This window comes from Schistosoma haematobium, chromosome 1 (assembly GCF_000699445.3).
Source record: "Schistosoma haematobium chromosome 1, whole genome shotgun sequence".
In the NCBI taxonomy this organism is placed as follows: Eukaryota; Metazoa; Platyhelminthes; class Trematoda; order Strigeidida; family Schistosomatidae; genus Schistosoma; species Schistosoma haematobium.
Genome location: NC_067196.1, coordinates 3,231,257 through 3,249,748, shown reverse-complemented (window position 1 = coordinate 3,249,748; position 18,492 = coordinate 3,231,257). Strand labels below are relative to the sequence as shown.

Genomic DNA, 18,492 nt, shown 5'->3' with positions numbered 1-18,492 from the left:
CAATTCAAATTCATAAATAATAGTCGAAATCTGGATTGTAACTTTCAGTACTGGTTCCACTGAATACCTACATATAACAAAAGTAAAACGATTTCGTTGAAATGCCAAATTCTTCATCAATGTATCGTTTATTCATTGATTTAATGGACAGTAATAGGTAGGAATATCAGTTTATATGACCAGAAGGTATCGAGATAAATTTACTGAACTATAGGCTGGATAATAAACTCAGAGCTGTTTCAATACACTAGATATTTGATTATTTATAAGCACAAATACACAATTTCCAACCGAGGAATTATGTATCAGATTAAATGAGCCCTATTAATAGCTTTTTCTTCTAAATTACAACGTCAAATTTGAGTAGGAACATCAACTACAATATGAAAATAGATACTTTTTCTATTCGCTGATGTACCAGTCCCTTTCAATGATGTGCCATACATGTACACACTACGATAATCTATGTATCAAGCAGTGCTTTAAATACGAAATCGCCTGACTTCATTGTTTAACATCACTAGTTTTGTTTAGTGAAACCTAGCTCCAGGATTGAAAAAAACTTTACGGTTCATGGATTGTGGTAAGACAAAGTTTCATAGGCAAATAAGCAAGATTCTCAAATGCAACAGGTAGAAAACCAACCCAATCACACTTGATGGAGTAGTTCTGGAAGATGTGTAATCTTCCACGTACCCAGGAAGCATCACCAATAAACCAGGAGGATCTGATGCACATGGACTTCCTTAACTAAATTACTTTAGACGTTTATTCTTAATCGTATTCTGTCCGTAACTAAAAAAGGCCCTGAAAAATAATGAATTTATCTAATTTTACATAATTTCTTGTTATTGTTTCATTTCAATTCTCTACCAAAGTTACTAAGTAAATAAACCAATAAATCAGTTAATAAAAGTGAATTATTGACAAATAATTACCCAATGAATTAATTAATAGTAATCACATATGATTACATAACATATCGACAAAATAAACTTGATAATATCTACTGTTGTCTATTAAACTACACTATTGCAAACCATACACTCATTCAGGTTAAACAAGCAAATAAACAAACACTGACCACAATTATCATTTAGAAAAAGAAACAAATGTCTGTACTAAACTGAGTTAATAATTTGGAAGTAGGTTGTTACGATGGTCACTTAATACTGACAAATTCATATGGTAGTTGTCATCACAAAGTACTGAGCGGTTAAATATTTAGCTTACTGATGTTACTGGTATATCTTAGCTACAATGATGGAATAGAGTTTCATCGGTAATAATATAAGGTCGTTTGTAGAATAATCAATTAGGAAATGTAATCGAATAAACAATGACTGAAGTGGCCATAGAAACTTATAAGTCTTGCTAATTAAGCGCTAGATTTGTTTCCTAAGCTCTTTTAGTAACCCTTAGGCTGGAACTGCACAGCGACTTGAACATGAGAGAAAGGGCGCGAAATATGTAAGAAACACTTTGTTCTAAAGGTTCTTTTATGTACGGAAAATCTAGGGTTTTTATATTATTTTGGATGTTCTTTGAGTTTTCCGAAAATTATGGAACGCTACTAAACATAGTAGCAGTATAATAATCATCCAATCAGAGGCTCGACATGTGACTGTGTTTTCAGAGCCTTTAATGGCTTTCTTCGAGGAGTTTTTGGGGTCGCCACAACAGAAACATTCCCAACTAAACAGTTAAGCTTTTAGGTGAATAAGGACGATTGTTAATAGCTATAAATTTATATTTCATGATAACAGATGCAAGAAGTATCTGTATTCTTATTGAAACTGATATTCCCAATGAGACAAGACATAGAATCATTTATTGTTATTAACAAAGACGGTTTCAAATCTCTAAAAAAAACAGTGAAGTTATTTTAGTGATGCTAGTTTTGTTATTCTTTCTCCGTAAAACTGAGTCGTTAAAAGTGATCGATGAAATGTAACCGTTTCATCATCTTATTAGGTTGTACAATATTTAAGTTTCCAGTAATTGGTCGTTAATGATTAAATGAAAGGCTATGGTAACATAGACGTTTTGGTAAAATCTGAGAACATTACAGTAAATAATTTGTTTACGAAATGTCAATCAATCGTCTCAGACCTCATTGTTCTTTAGTTTTCACGCCAATCATTCACTGTTCTCGTTCTCTTTTCTTTGATCTTCTTAATCTTCACATTCGATTGATGATGTATACTAATTATATCTATCGCCATCAGGAACACACACCACGATAGTAATCAGAGTTACGCGAATTTAACGCAAATTTTAATAAACATTTAAAATCCCCAATAAATCATAACAAACACAAATTGAAAAACAAGATTCTCTGATACAACATAGCATGCGCCAATCGAATCATACTTGATAGAGAAGATTTAGAGGATGTAGAAACCTTTAATTATCTGGGCAGTGTCATTGATAAACACGGTGGATGTAATGCAGATGTGAAGGCGTGGATCGGCAAAACAAGAGCAGCATATCTGCAACTGAAGAACATCTGGAACTCAAAATAACTATCTGTCAGCCAACACCAAGATCGAAGATCTCAACGCAGATGTCAAAACAGTTCTACTGTATGGGGCGGAAACATGGGAAACTACGAAAACCATCATCCAGAAGATAAAAGTGTCTATTAACAGCTGTCTGCGCAAAATACATCGGATCCGTTGGACAGACACTATCGGCAACAACCCACTGTGGGAAAGAACAAACCAGATTCCAGCGGAGGAAGATATCGGGAAGAAGCGCTGGAAGTGGATAGGACACACATTAAGGAAAGCACACAACTGCGTTACGAGGCAACTCCTCACTTGGAATCCTGAATGTCAAAGGAGCAATGGAGGATCAAAGAACACACTTCGCTGAGAAATGGAGATAGACATAAGAAGAATGAATAACAATTGGATAGAACTAGAAAGGAAGGCGTAGGACAGAGTGTATTGGGGAACGCTGTTCGGCGGCCTATGGTTCATTGGGAGTAACATGCGTAAGTGAGTATGATACTGTTTAAGTGATTACCATCCAGGTTAGTTGAAAACACGAACAAACGTTAACAACAAAAATAATGTAGACCTTGAATAGTAGTTAATGGTAAATTGATAGTGATATGACAATCTAGTATTAATCAGTCGAATCGAGGCAAACGTGAGATAAACTATTAGCATAGAATTTGCCACAGACTGAAGAATGATTTATATTATCGACTAAGATTAACCGATACTGTTATTTGGTATGAATTAATGATGACGTGTTACCGATTTTCATACTTTGACTTTTGGATGGTGAACATAAAATGCACTTTAAAATGTAGAACACAATTACTTTTGGAATCGATAACCATTTTACGAATGGCAAAACTGTATGCATAAATTGAAGTTTCAAATTGACTGAATATGCACTATTATATGTACATAAACAATACTTACATCAAAATATCTCCATCGATCTAACTATTGAAGTGCTTTTGGGCAACGTATTACGCACAAGACAGTACAGTGAAGTTGCTCGACTGACAGAAGTTAGTTTATGAATAACTAAAGGTGATAGTCAATTCTAACCAGATGATCTTTTAAATATTACACTGTTCAGGCTAGCGAATATGTTGTTACTCAATGATATATCACATTAAATTAGTGCACTGTCTTTAATTTACTTCACCTATCTTATTATGCACTTGTTATGAAAGTAAGAATAATGATCGAAATAGAATAATACATTGAGTGATTGGTTAATTTCTTACTTCAACCAGTTCACGATATTGCCCTTTTATTTATTTATTTGAACACATATATTGGTACAGGAGTGCGCCAAATATATATGCGCCACACAAAACAATGAGAATTTAAGAAGAAGAAAAACCGAGGAACGTAAGAAATAATAAAAAAACAATGACGAAAAGATTGGTGTAAGGTAGTAAAGCAATAATGATAATAGTAATACTAGGAGAACAGAAGTGTACAATCAGGAGAAATCTTTCAGTTAAGGGAGACACAACAACTTTTTATGAAGAAAGTAAAAGGTTACATCAGGATCGCCATTGGCTTCTATTCTGAGCCATATCTGATAACGTCTCTAGCCACTGTGTATCATCATCTCTCAGACCCCAACCAGGGGGTCGTGACGGACCAACACAAGCCAGTCCTTTTCAGCTTTCTTTCATACCACGACACCATGTCATATACTGACCACCTCTCCGCCTTCTCCAACCAGTCCCAGAGTCGGCAAATAATGCACGACGTGGAATTCTCTGGGATGACATTCGGAGAACATGTCCAAGCCACCGAAGTCGATGTTTCAAGATGGTGACACCGATTGCATTATCGTTCCTGTGCCAGAACACACGATGCCGAACCTCTGCATTACTGACATGGTGTTGCCACTGAATGTCAGCAATCCTTCGGAGACAACGATAATCGAACACAGAGAGTCGTCTAACGTCCTCAACTCGGAGAGGCCAGGTTTCACAAGCATAGCGAAAAACTGCTCTCACCGACGCGTTGTAGATCAGACCTTTTTCAGCCAGACTAACATCATGAAGGCGCCAAAGATGGCCCGGATTGCCATGAGCCGCTCTGGCTTTCACTATACGTGCATTGATCTCATCACTCACACCCCCACCAGCACTTATGCAGCTACCCAGATACACGAATATCTCGACTACTTCTATCTGCTCACCATCAAGGGTGAGTACAGGATTACGATCCTGCCAGTCTTGTAGAAGCACTTTGCACTTCAAAGGTGCGAAGCACATATCCATACCTGCGGACACTGATTGCCAACCGATTAAGTGTGTATTGCATGCCTCGGGCATTATCACACTGTAAGACAATATCACCCGCATACTCAAGGTCGAGAAGTCTTTCTCCAGGCAACAGATCCACACCACTATTACTTACATCCATCAGAGCTGTTTCCAGAATGTCATTGATGGCAAAGTTGAAGAGGAATGGTAAGATTAAGCAACCCTGTCTAACCCCACTGCTCGAATGGAACAATGGAGAAAGGTAGTTGTATGCCCTCACTCTGCCTGAGGTGTTTGTATATAGAGCTTTTAGGATGTAAATAAACCTATAAGACACACTCTTCTTCAATAGACAATCCCAGAGGGTGAAGATATGATCAATATATCCTCGACCAGAACGAAACCCAGCCTGCCCCCCGCAAGTCAATCTTTCTCGGGTTTTGAACAACATACGAAGTATGACGGAAGTCAGTAGCTTGGACGCAATCGGAAGTAGACTTATCCCCCGATAGTTGTTACAGGAACGACGTGAATCGTTTTCAAAGATAGGGACAACTATCGACTCATTCCATGACGTTGGTACACTCTCTAGCTCCCAAACCTTTGCAAACAACGTCGTCAGTTCCTTAGTCAGAAAGTCACCACCATCTTTAAAAAGAGCCGGAGGTAAGTCATCAGGCCAATCGACCTATCATTCGAAAAATTCTGCCCATCGTCCATGACGTCGATGGATATTAGTGATTGGCGTTCCATCATCCTCGTAGATTGTTTCACTCACACCAGACTTCTTGCCGCCAAAGGCTCGGATGAGTTGGAAGAGCTTCCGGTAATTACCAGATGCAGCCGTTAGTTCCAACTCATTAGCGCGCTTCGACCACCAGGCTTCTCGGTCCTTAAGCAGGCTTTGCCCTAATTTCATTATGTAACACTCTTCGTTTGTGGTCAAACTCACGGTCACCCGGAGTAGACCGACGGGCTACAATGAGTTGTAAGGAACCAGAAGAAATCAAGTGCTTATAAGCGCGACGTTTCGCGAACCCACAACTGACTGTACCCGCTATTTTCATGGCGTCATGCAATTGTAACCAATGCTCATCTATACTTTTCGGTGGAATGGTAGCTAGCCTAGAAACTAGCTCGGTTGGATACTTATTTGCAACAGAAGTTGCAACCAGCTTGCTAACATCAATCGGTTGGTGGCGGTCGCTTCGTTGTCCACTGAAAAGTAAGGCAAGATTGGCGCAGACCAAGGCATGGTTAGAGTCCAGATAGGTACTCCAAAAGGAGCGGCAGTCTTGTACACAACCACGCCAGCGGTAGCTGATCGCGATGTGATCAATCTGAGTCGAGGCTTGAGATGCAGAGGGAGGACGCCAGGTGGCACATCGGCGATGACTGTGCCGAAAGTTAGTGCTAGCCAGAAGCAGGTTGTGGTCTGTGCACAGTCGCAGTAGACGGTCCCCGTTATCTGACCTGCGACCAACGAGTCCCCATCGGCCACCTAAATGACTCTCTTCTGTGCCTAGACGCCCGACCTGAGCATTCAAGTCTCCGGCTAGTCCTACAATATCTGTCGAACGCACTTTCTGGAGAAAAACAGATAACCGGTGGTAAGACTCATCGTTGATTGCATCCGGGCTGCAATCTGTCGGGGCATAGGCGGAGATGACGAAAAGACATCGTTTCTCACGCCGATTTCTTCTCACTTTGATGGAACTTTCTAATCTAACAGCACATAACCGACTGTTAATGGGGATCCAACCGACTAGTGCTGCCTCAGCTCTAGCGCTTAGTGCGACACCAACGCCAGCAAGACCAGACGAAGATGAGACAGGGTCCCCGGATAAGCGCACGTAAAACAAGCTTTTTGAAGTGACAGATGTAGAGCGAATTTGTAGTACTTCGCCAGAGTGTTGAATACGGGTCTGGGATAGACAAGAAACATCAATATTAAAACTCAAAGCAACTGCCTTCAAACCAATATCGAAGTCAGGATCCTCAATACAAACATCAAGACAGTCCTACTGTATGGAGTTGAAACTTGAAGAGCTATCATGACCATCATCAACAATGTATGAGTATTTATAAACAATTGTCTACGCAAGATACTGAATGTCCGTAGGTGGGATACCATCAGCGAGAGCTTACGGTTGAAGAGAAAAAACCAATTTTCAGATGACAAGGAAATTAGGGAAAGTCGTTGGTACTGGATAGAACATATATAACAGAAATGGCCAAACTGCATCGCGAGGCAAGCCTTAGCTTGGAATCATGAAGGGAAGCGGAAAAGAGGAAGGCCATAGAACATATTACATCGTGAAATAGAAGCATATATGAAAAGGATGAATAACACCTTGAGAGGACTGCCCATGACAGAGTTGGATGTAGAGTGCTTGTGCTCGCGTCACGCTACTTCCTAAGAGGACAAGCGTAAGTACGTAAGTTTTTATTTATTCAACCATTCCCCATAAGGTCTCTTGGATATAGCTTTATTACAATCCATAAAGTTTAAAACGTCTTGGACAATTACGTTCAATAAATTTCATCTGTACATGATAACGTTCATTGATTAGAACTTTAGTGAATCACAAAAATTGGTCCTGACTTCCTTACTCGTCTCATTCATATTTTCAGGCTCTACTGTCGTCAATCCATCATTATTACGTTGCAAAGACTATAGTAAGGTTGATATAAATAAGTGAATTAGCAATTTCATATTATAATGTGTAGGAATCTAGGGTTGGTAAACGCCGTAGATTCACCTAACTTGTGAACTAACATGTATTCAAAGAACTTGAAGATATGTTCATATTTTAAATCTTGCCACTATAATGGTAATCGAACGAAAAAGATGGTCCCTTTCAACAGGAAATGAGATTTGAATAGATTTGGTGGGTTTAATGACGACTTAATTTAGTTAAACCACTATTGTAATCTAGATATAATGATTGCAGTTTAGTTGATGGTAATAAATGATATTATTCTTATATAGCTAACAAAGATAGCATGCTTTCAAATATTTTACTCGAATAAATTAGTAAAAGATATATGAAGGAATCTGTCGCTACATTAAATCACTTTGATATGTTTAACTGAATTGGCTCGAAATGAATAAATGTTTCATAAGACAACTGTATAAATAAATGGATTAGATAGAAGACATACGCTAAGACCATATGATGATATATATAAGGTGCGATAAAAAGTAGTTCAAAATCGCTAAACGATAAAGTTTTGCGTTAAACACATTAGGTACATATAGCACTTTAGTACGCTTGTAACTGATATGTTGGTAATAAGTTATAAATACTCCATAGCATGTCAATATCACACAAGAATTATGCCGTTCGGAATATCATACGTAGGTTTCTTCAAACGATAAGATGTCAAATGAAGAATAAACAAATAAAATTTGAGCCAATTCAGAGAAAGTTCCTTGTAAAGTGTTGGTACATTTGTGACTTGCTCATAACCCAAGAAAATTTTCAAACCTGGCAGCAAAATTTTTTAAAGACTAAATAAATAGCGAACATTGTATTGAAATTAAAATGTAATCATGTATGACAATCTGACATTTCAATAGCAATCGTAAGATTCTTTGAAATCTTTTGTTGCGAAAAAAGAGATAATAAAACTGAAATAAAGATTGAGTTATGCCAGTTTAATCAATATACGTATTGATGCCGACAGACGATAAAATGCGCAGCTTAGACAGAAGTTTCTTAGCTTACTTAAATGTTATACTTATTGTAAGTGTTAACGTCATTCAATATAAGTGATGCATAGTTCTATAGGGAAACATCTGACGAAGTAAATGATGAATGTGCACACACGGCCATCTTACAATTCCTCTGCTAGAAACGTGGATTTTCGACTCATGCTAACCATGCTGATGAGAGCTTCACATTGAACTCAACAGGACTCTCAGAAGTGAATCCGGGCGCAGACTTGGTATGTCAGAAACTGCAACACCTGAAAATCAACACTTTTCCGGGCCCGAGTATGGTTCGTTCCTGACGCGATTTAAAATTGGATAGACTACGAAACATCTAACTTTAACACCTCAGAGTGTAAAGTAATCCATGTGGGACGTATTACAGATTACGTATGCAACTTAGGTATCTCCTCTCCATAGGTATCCTAAATTGAAAAGAACTAGGGGTGTTGATACAGCATAACGAGAAATCCTAAGCTAACTGCGAAAAATGCCTTTCGAGCAAATCTCGCACTGGTAACGTTGAGGAGCATTTTCGGCCGATTCGATCAAGAAACTTCAAACATATTCTTCAGCAGATTGATTAGTCCATATTGAATGCATGTAAAACATAGTATTTCCTTCCCGAATCTAAAAATTAAGGGCACTTTGAACATATTCAACAGCCAGCTATAAAATCAGTTCGTGGACTCAAATTCAAGTCTTGTGAAGAGCGCCTCCAAGTCCTAAATCTTAACTCGTTGGAGTAGAGGCAACTAAGAGGTGACCTTCTTATTCCTTACAACATCCTTATCACTGCTAGATATTCTCTTAAACACGTACTTAAGTTTAGTCTCCGCACAAGAGCGAACGGTAACACCCAGAAACTGGAGACATAACTCAGCAGTACGGACTATAGACTGTGATAATTAGAAGTGCTTGAATTATAGTACAAACTAAGAATCCCAGAAATAGCGCAATTTATTCAAGAAGTACTAGATAAGCACGAACGAATGTGTTGCATTTGGAATCCGAAATCTAGTAGTCAACAGGTAGAAAGAGATAATTAGTTCACACAAACAGCACAGGACACGCCTACTTCCTAAGATTAGTCAGATGTTGGAAATCGCTGCCCGCGGAGTTAGTCAAAGTATTCTCTCATGAGTCTTTTAAGAGAAAACTTGACATATTCCTAAAGTCTAAGGACAGTTTCACTGTGATATACTAACACTTTTCATTCTCCCTCTTTTATGGTTAATATACCTAGGTTCCAGTCTGGAGGCATTTGTGATACACTACTACCGAATATGGAAGCCCTTTAAGCAAAAGCTTCTTCTGTTCCTTCCAGAACCATTTGACCAATTTGTTTCAGGGTTTCGACGCGGTAAATTAAATGTGGCGGATCAAGTGTTTCGACTGAAGGTTAGCGTACATTAATTTGGTTTATTGAAATCTAATGTTGCTCAGTCATACATTAGTGGTCGTGCCTATTATGTTAAATCATCAATTTATAGAGCCAAAAGCATATCTATTTCGTGTGGGAATTCATGGTACCTTTATCTCACTATTCATATATGAATGAGTATACAATTTAAATGTACATAGGTTCATTTAAATTGTACACTTATCAGTCAGTCATCTACAACGTCATATGTGTCATTGTGTACTCTTCACTTACTACTCTTGTCAATCGTTTCTCTTTTCACGTTATCCAGTCTAAGTTGTAGTGTATATACTTCAGCGTTTATATATAAACGCTGGGCACGATTATAATAGTGATAGTAAGGACAAAAGGCCTACTTTTGGTGGAGTTTTGTTTTCTGAGCTGGATGGTTTGGTCGTGGAGCTTTCATCGTCCTTCTGAACGACATCAGCACAAATTTCGAAAGGCCTACGTCCTGTGTTATTTTTCTCATATGCTTCTGTGAGTGTCTATTCTTCTCTTGAATGAGTCAATGGCTACAGAATAATCGGACTCTGGAGCAATGATAAGGTCGCAAAAACTTTCAGCCTCGACCACATAGCTTCAATGTTGTTTGTGTGCACTCCGGTTGCCGAGTACACAAATTGCCACTTGTGGATAACGACACGATGCACATAACCAAGTATATGCAGGAGTCTGTACGGTTTCTAATCATCCGTATATATTGTAGTACCTGGCTGCAACCAGTGTTACCGATGCTTTTATTATCCAGTTCGCAATAATTGTCATAAGTTGCCCTAGTTATTAATTATATATGGGGTTTTCATCACGAACTGACATCAGCTATAATGCAAAAACTCTCTTTAGCCAAATAGATGAACGACTTTCGTGGAAAATCCGAGATCTGCTGTCTTATACCTGATTGGTTCGTCCACAAACTATAGTCTCGCCAGATTTTCCTTTCTTTTGTGAATATAAGTCTCTACTCTCTGATTTCACAATCCACAATACTAGTACTGTTTAACTTAGTTTTGATTCATTGTATGTTGCTCAAAAGTCCCAAAACTTCCACCCTATATATCATAAATATTCTACAGAAAATGTTGTAAAGGAATCCGATTTTCTGAAACTTTTATCAGTCACTAAAAATCATACATGTATTGGTCCTCCGGATATTTTTATAGGAAGTGTTGTTATGAAGCATATTTACTTGATGTGATGAACCGCTGTTTCTGGTGAGTTGTTTATGTCAATCAATGTGCGGTTCATTTATGACTTGGTTATGTAAGTAACTTTCCTCTCGGAATATATTAAAGTTTACCCTGCTACGCAGTCGACAATTGTAGGTACTAATTGCAATTACTCATTATATCCTAACTAGATCATTAAACAACTGTAATATAAATACAGACGATTCAAGGATATGGAAGAATGACATTCTGTTGTATAGAAAACTCGCTTGCTTTTGTAAGTTCAACCACTAAATCTGTAATATGATGCACTGTCAAAGGTCTGGAATACTAAATCACCTCATGCTCTTGGTGAATCCCTCACTGGACGTATATGAAGTAAATATAGCAAAGGTGTAAAATTCATCAAATATCACTACCGTAGCCGCTACCTTGGTGTGGTAGCCAGCCTTACCTACTGTAATAATACAGTCGTTCTATGCTGCCTAGGACATTAGTTCTTAAAGATTTTGCCATGCTATGCATGTCGGTTGGAGAACGGTAAGACTAAACCAAACAGATTAAGGTTCGAGGGTGAATTTGTACTACCGACTGTACAGTAGTCTGATAGACGTTGATTTTTTCTTCAGGAAACTAGCACTTACAACGATTCTGCTTTCTCACAACGGAAAGTGAGAGTTCGTAAAGATCAACTCTAGAAATTTTATACCTTACCCACTGATCTCTGTCTCTGGTGATAAGGCATTTTGGAAGTAAAAAGCCGATTTGTCTGGAATATCTCAGTCAGTCAGTCAGTCAGTCAGCTACAACGTAGGAGCAGGCACATATATGCATCGGTCCAAGTTGCCATACCGCATTATCACAGCAAGATGAACACTGGATTCATAGACGTGTTTACTTCAATGTGGGTAGTATATAGAAGAAAGATTGCATATAAAAGTGTATTACAGGAAGAAAGAATCAGTTCGTAGAAAGAAAGATATGAAGTGATTTTAATCTCTTAGTTTAAGGGAAGACAGGGAGTGTATAAACCTACGACGGTGTGATCGATTTTGAGCCATGTCACCAGGAGTCTCCAACCCTTGGTTACGATAGTCACGCGGACCCGAACCAAGTACTCTGCATCTACCAACATGGCTCAGACTAGAAGTTATTGTCTTCAAGCACTGACGACACCACGTTTTGGTTTGGCCGCCCCTAACCTTTTTCCAACCATCCCCAACACCGGTTAGCATTGGTAATCGGTGTTCAGGCATACGCAACACGTGACCCAACCATCTCAGTCGATGAAGATTCACAACCTCACCAACTGATTTACCATCATTACCTAATACTCTGCGTATAACCTCAGTATTACTTACCAAGCGATCACAGGAGATGCCAGCAATATTTCTAAGGCATCTGTGGTCAAATACTAGTAGCTTACGAGTATCTTAAACTCCTAATGGCCATGTTTCGCTGCCGTGAGGTTTATGACTTCTGAGGTACGCCTATCAATAACAGGCACTGCCTCAGAATCTTGCAGTCTGCCGAGTCAAATGCTGCGTTTAAGTCAAGAAAGACCACCATTGTTGGACGCCAGTAAGTATGTCTATGTTACAGGACCTGAAGAATGGTGAATATGTGGTCGATGCAGCCACGACCAGGTCTAAAGCCAGCTTGGTTCTCTCGTGTTTGCAGTCCACGAGTCTTAGTTAGGCGCCTGATAATTATCGAGCCTAGTATTTTAGATACTATATTAGTTAAACTAATCACTCTGTGGTTGTCACAGGATGATTTTGACCCTCTTTTATATACTGGGACGATAAGTGATTGCGACCAGTTAGATGGGATGACGTCTAACTTTCAGATTTTAGCTAAAATATTAGTCAACCTAATCGCTAAAATTGGACCACCATCCTTAAAATTATCTGGAGCCAATCCATCTGGACCAGCTGCGCTTCCTCGTTTCAGATTAACTATAGCCTTTTGGACTTCAGCTAGGGTTGGGGGACCTACTTCAATGTTCCATTCACATTGTCTGGGAATAAAGGGTAGTTGTAGAATAGCTAAAGGCCAGCTGAACTGTTCTCTAAAATGTTCCGCCCATCGTTCTAAACGTCTGGACTGGGAGCAGGTGAGAGTATCATCTTTTTCCCAAATAGTCTGACTTACACTTGACTTAGTAATTCCACCTTCTTTTATTAGTCTGTAGAGCTGTCTTTTGTTCCCTATAGCCACTGCCCTTTCCATCTCTTTTGCTTTCGTTGCTCACCACTGCTCACGGTCGTTCCTTAGACTTTTGCTTAACTCAGATCTGATTTGTTTACGCTCTTCATCATGTTCAGAACCTGATGGGATGAGTTTGCGAGAACCCATCAGTGTGATAGACTTTGAAGAAATCCACTGGTTCTTTGTAACTCTGTGGTTTAAGTCACTAATAGATTTCATTGCTGTTTCCACAGCTGTTTGTATATCTTTCCAAGCAACATCTGGGTCAGCCTCGTTTTCAGAACTACCTAAGTGTGACCTCAGTTGTTCCTGGAACCTACTTTTGGTTTTCTCGCTACTCAATTCAGTTCTAATGGGTCTTTTTACTGTGGCTTTTCTGCGTCCAGTGAGGCGCAAGCAGATGCGTGCGCGTAACAGGGCATGGTCGGAGTCCAACCAGGTACTCCAGAATGAGCGACAATCTTCTACCGACCCTCTCCAACGATGACTGATGGCAGTATGGTCTATTTGAGTCCATCGTTGTTTTGGTGTAGGGGTTGCCATGTTAAACAATGTCTCTCCTTATGCTTAAAATTTGTGTTTGCTAAAAATAAACGATTGTCTGAGCATAGTTGCAGCAGACGATCACCATTATCTGTTCGCTGAACCAGAATACTAAAATATCCACCTAAATGCCTTTCTTTTCGGTTTAAACTACCTATCTGGGCATTAAAGTCACCTCCTGTGGGTACTATGTCTGAACGATTAGCTTTCTGAAGAATTTCAGATAGCTTTCTGTAAAATTCATCTTCCAATCCTTCCGAGCTGCAGTCGGTGGGAGCGTAGGCATAAAGGACAAAAGGGTAACGACGTGTGTCCCTATCCTTCCGAGTTCTTACGGAGCCGTTTAGCCGAACAGCACATGAACGGCTGTTAACAGGGATCCAATCTAACAGTGCTTGTTCCGCCCTCATTCTTAGTGCTATGCCTACACCGGTCAGTGCACGAGAACTGGCCATCGGGTCACCAGATACACGGAGGGTGTGTCTCGTTGGCTCTCCGTTTTGCCGAGGTGAGGTCAACTGAATGACGACACTATGATTCTGTATGCGTGTTTCGAAGACATGGCATACATCAACGGTAAGAGAATCTAGGGTTTTAGCCAAGGAAGCTTGCTGACCAGTTTGACATAAGGTGTGTACGTTGAAGGCTCCAATGTGTGGTTTGGAGTGAGGTTTTAGTTGACCTGCGGCAGTGTTTTGCGCGGTAGGACCGTTGGCTATGGTGACACTTGAGGGGGAAGACGAAAGAGGAAGTTTAGTGTTGAAAGTCGATGTAGGAGCAATGATAGGAATTGAAGAAGGAGGTTGATTATGAATACAGTGGTCTTGAGTGTTGTCAGAGGTATGAGGACGGTTATCACTCCCCGGTTGCGCACACCGTGGAAGGGTTCTTCTGGAGGTACCTGGAAAGGAAATTGGATTAGGGGTGGTCTTAGTGACCTGAGAGCGTGACCGCAGTGCCCAGGGGACAACTGCTTGAGGTCGGTCACACACGACCTTTTCATGGGTTATTTTTGTGTTAGCTCCGTACTTGTTGAGACCTTACCGCCGGAGACGGTTATCCGTGGGATAAGGCGAGGTATGCATTTTTAGGGTCGACCTTTTCTAACCCCACCCCTCCCCTTTGACATTGAGTAGCGTACCAAAGGAGTATATCAACCTTGTACAGGTTGTTTGCTTACAAGATTCTGATTGAGTTAGAGCTTATGGTTAGCTGTCATGAGAATCGACAACCTTAGGCGGTGTTGTTCAGGACTCCCTTCTTTCTGCATTTTCATTTAATTTCATTATAGACATCCTTTTAGAAATAAGCATCGGACATCGGCTGTTAAGGCAGTGAATATTGATCAACCGAAGTAGTTGGAATATGTATTACGTACTCACAACTACTGCCTACCTTGGGGTGCGATGTTGCTTAGTGCAGAAGCCGGTTGGATGAAAATTTGGGGTAGCCAAACTAAAACGTATTAATCCATGAAATCATTAACTGCCTAACAGCCAAGTAGGTTGGTGTTCACACGTTTATTGTAATCAATAGCTAGAGATTTTGGGTGACAGGAATCAAAATCATCCTGAGCGACGCAAATGCATTCACTATTTATCTTCTCTTAGCTCCTGAACTCCGAAATCTTATTCCATCTTTTCCTACTACTACTACAATAGGATTTCTCATGATAATTTTACCTCACCGCTAATTTTGTGTCACAACTAGAACCGACGCACATATATATATACTAGATTTTACGTTGATTATAACTGACTGACTTTATCAAATAAATTATTTATATTATTACTAGGTGTTTATCAAATGTCTTGTCAATTTTCGCAGTTTAGTTATATAAATTGTGGTCGTCTGATTTATTAATCTTGTAGTTACTTGATTGAAATTTCTAGCCTCTTCGAGAAGTACGCTTGAAGGATTGATTTAGTAAAGATGGAAACCGTATGTTCAGAATATTCTACTGATAGCGTTTTTTAACTTACATTTTAGTATGATGTGAAATCAAGCCAGTGTCATGTTGGGATTTTGTTCTGCAGTGAATGCAACAACATGTTGTATCCTAAAGAGGATAAGCGTACAAAAACATTATACTACGCATGTCGTAACTGTGATTATTCCCAGGAAGCAGACAATCCCTGTGTTTATATCAACAAACTGGAACAGGAAGTTGAGTAAGTATCCATACCACTGTTTTGAGTCGTTTTTATTTATTTGTTCTACGTACTAGCATTCTTATGATATGATATTTTACTCACACATATCTTGTTAGAGTAGTTTCAATGTATTTAGAAGAGAAGAAATCGCTTCAGATGACCACTATTTTGACAGTGACGGGATTCCAGTGTGAATATAACCAATGCCTAGTGCGATTCCGAGATGAATCATATTATTTGTTTAACTTGTTCGTCTCTGTATTCTATTTTGCATCAACTGATGGAGTCTCAAGTTACTTAGTTTCACAACTTCAGAGACTCCACCTGACTGACCATACCGCCCCATTATCTGTTAACTTTGCACAGTCATGTCATATCGCCTCACTATATCATATGATGACAGTTCAACGCTTTTCATCCAATAATGAGTTTCGAAAATACCAAAGAGATTGTTAGTGAAATATCGGTCACTCAAAAATCATGGTCTCTTTAATGTCAAAGCATAAAAGTAGTGTAACTCAGGATTCCTTACACTAATATGTTGTTGATGAATGCAAAGTTTCGTCTTGATGGTTTCAAAGGTGTCAAAGATCGGCTTTCGATATACGTAGAATAATTTATTTATTTAAGCACATAAACATTGGCACAAAGAGGCACGAAATAGATATGCTCCACATAAACCATTGGATTTGTGTTAGGCCTAGGATACTGCCCGGGTACCCAAACCGAAACAGAGGGCCTTCGACTTGTAGGTCTAATCAACTAGGTAGTGGAGTAACGTCAGGAGATGCAATCCCATGGTAGCCGGTCACCAATAATATGTTCATACGCCATTGGTTCCTACAGGTTCCTAGAGCCAGCCCATGTGCACCATTGGTTCGGAATCAGGGTTTTCCAACTTTTCTAGGTGGACTGTGTGTTCACCAACCCAATTAAAGCGCTGGATATTCGCTTTCTTCCTCTCAATTTTGTAAACAACACCCTCCTTCGCGAGAAGGCAGTGAGTAGGACTTCCCTGGCAGAGGCTATAGACACGTGGCCATGTGAGAGCATTTCGAGGGGGAGAGCTGACTCTGCCCACTCGCGACCATACCAGGGCATTTGAGGGCATGTAGGACAATCTTCTTTACTGTTCTCCCACTAGCCACATCCAAGTCCAGAAACGTTTTCACAGTTCACAAAATGTTTGCCTCAAGTGATGGGTGGAGGAACCGGTTACTGTCAGATGAAGATAGAATGGGGGAATCGTGCCTTATCCTACTTGTTGCTTGACAGAATGGATAAAGATGGAAGTAAGAAGCACAGTAGGTAAAACGTTAGTATATTTATAGTTTTAACATGAGGAGATCATAGAGTGTTCTCCAAGTATCGACTAGTGCTAATTGGATAGGAATTAGCCGATCAGCGTTCGCCAAAGCAATCGTGAACTGAGCATGATTTCATACAATTTATGTCCTGCTAACAGGGTAGTTAGACCAGCGGAGGTAAACTCACTAGTAGTTTCATAGTCTTGTCAGTGTAAAATTGTATTATGAAATGTACAACTTCAAATTATAAACTTTTCCTGTTAATTTATTCATGGAATATTTGTTAAAATAAAATAGTATTTCTTTTATCCATCTAAAGTGAATTGGCTTTAATTGTACCGGATGTTGTTCATGATCCAACACTGCCTCGAACAGAAGATCATATATGTCGTCGATGCGGTAAACAAGAAGCTGTATTTTTTCAATCACAGACATTGAAAGCGGAAGAAAATATGCGTTTATATTATGTTTGTACCAATGTTGACTGTTTACATAAATGGACTGAATAGATATTGTACATATATATGCTATGAAAGGAAGTCCTGAATAAGAACTAAACTTGTAAGATAAGTATTACGAAAGTTTTGAATTTGAGTCATTTACATAGAACTTTACTTATATTCTTATAAATGGTCACCTATCTAACACGGGAGATTCTCAATTTATTGGCGTATTTTGATATGATGATGAAGAGAACTGATTGTTTTAATCACAGTTGGCTCTTAAATCGATCGTTATCTCTAACCACCTCTTTACATCTCGACATAATGCAAGCGATGTAGCGTCACCTAGACTAACTAGCTACATTTCAAATTTGCCGATAGGATTCGACTAACACGAAGAAGGACTTGAAATACATGGCATTAGTCACTACCTAATGATCATTCAATTGTAAAAATCGTGTTATCGTTGAGAAAACTGTACGCATGAAGTAGTTTATGCGTCAATGGTGTGTTTTTTATTCTAACATTAAACCCTTAACATGTTCATCAATTTGGAATTAAACCGATGCCAGGACTGATCTTTTGGTGTATCTTTCGGTGGTGCCAACATGGTTTGTGTAGGGTAGGTTCTAGATAATCTACTTGACATAAGCGTAGAATACTTACCAACCACTAACAGTTATCCTCAACACAAATTTCAAGTGGAATCTTATAACAATTACAATTCTATTCTTATATCTTTTCACCAGTGATGAGTTTCTCACTCTTTAATATT

The 18,492-nt window shown here is 39.2% G+C and overlaps 1 protein-coding gene across 1 annotated transcript; it reads left to right on the top strand.

Annotated features, from left to right (window-relative positions):
• The first annotated feature begins 9,606 nt into the window (after nt 1-9,606).
• On the top strand, nt 9,607-17,844 carry POLR2I_2 (DNA-directed RNA polymerase II subunit RPB9). The gene is made up of 3 exons (XM_051212111.1): nt 9,607-9,869; nt 15,804-15,985; nt 17,594-17,844. The coding sequence occupies exons 2-3, from the start codon at nt 15,864-15,866 to the stop codon at nt 17,781-17,783; spliced, it is 312 nt and encodes a 103-aa protein (XP_051072922.1). The 5' UTR covers nt 9,607-9,869; nt 15,804-15,863; the 3' UTR covers nt 17,784-17,844.
• The last annotated feature ends 648 nt before the right edge of the window (nt 17,845-18,492 follow it).

Excerpts from the sequence above, each read along its gene's own strand:
- POLR2I_2 (XM_051212111.1), top strand. The coding sequence starts at position 15,864 with ATGTTGTATCCTAAAGAGGATAAGCGTACAAAAACATTATACTACGCA. Across the intron at positions 15,986-17,593 it reads AAACTGGAACAGGAAGTTGA|TGAATTGGCTTTAATTGTAC; the intron begins GTAAGTATCCAT and ends ATCCATCTAAAG.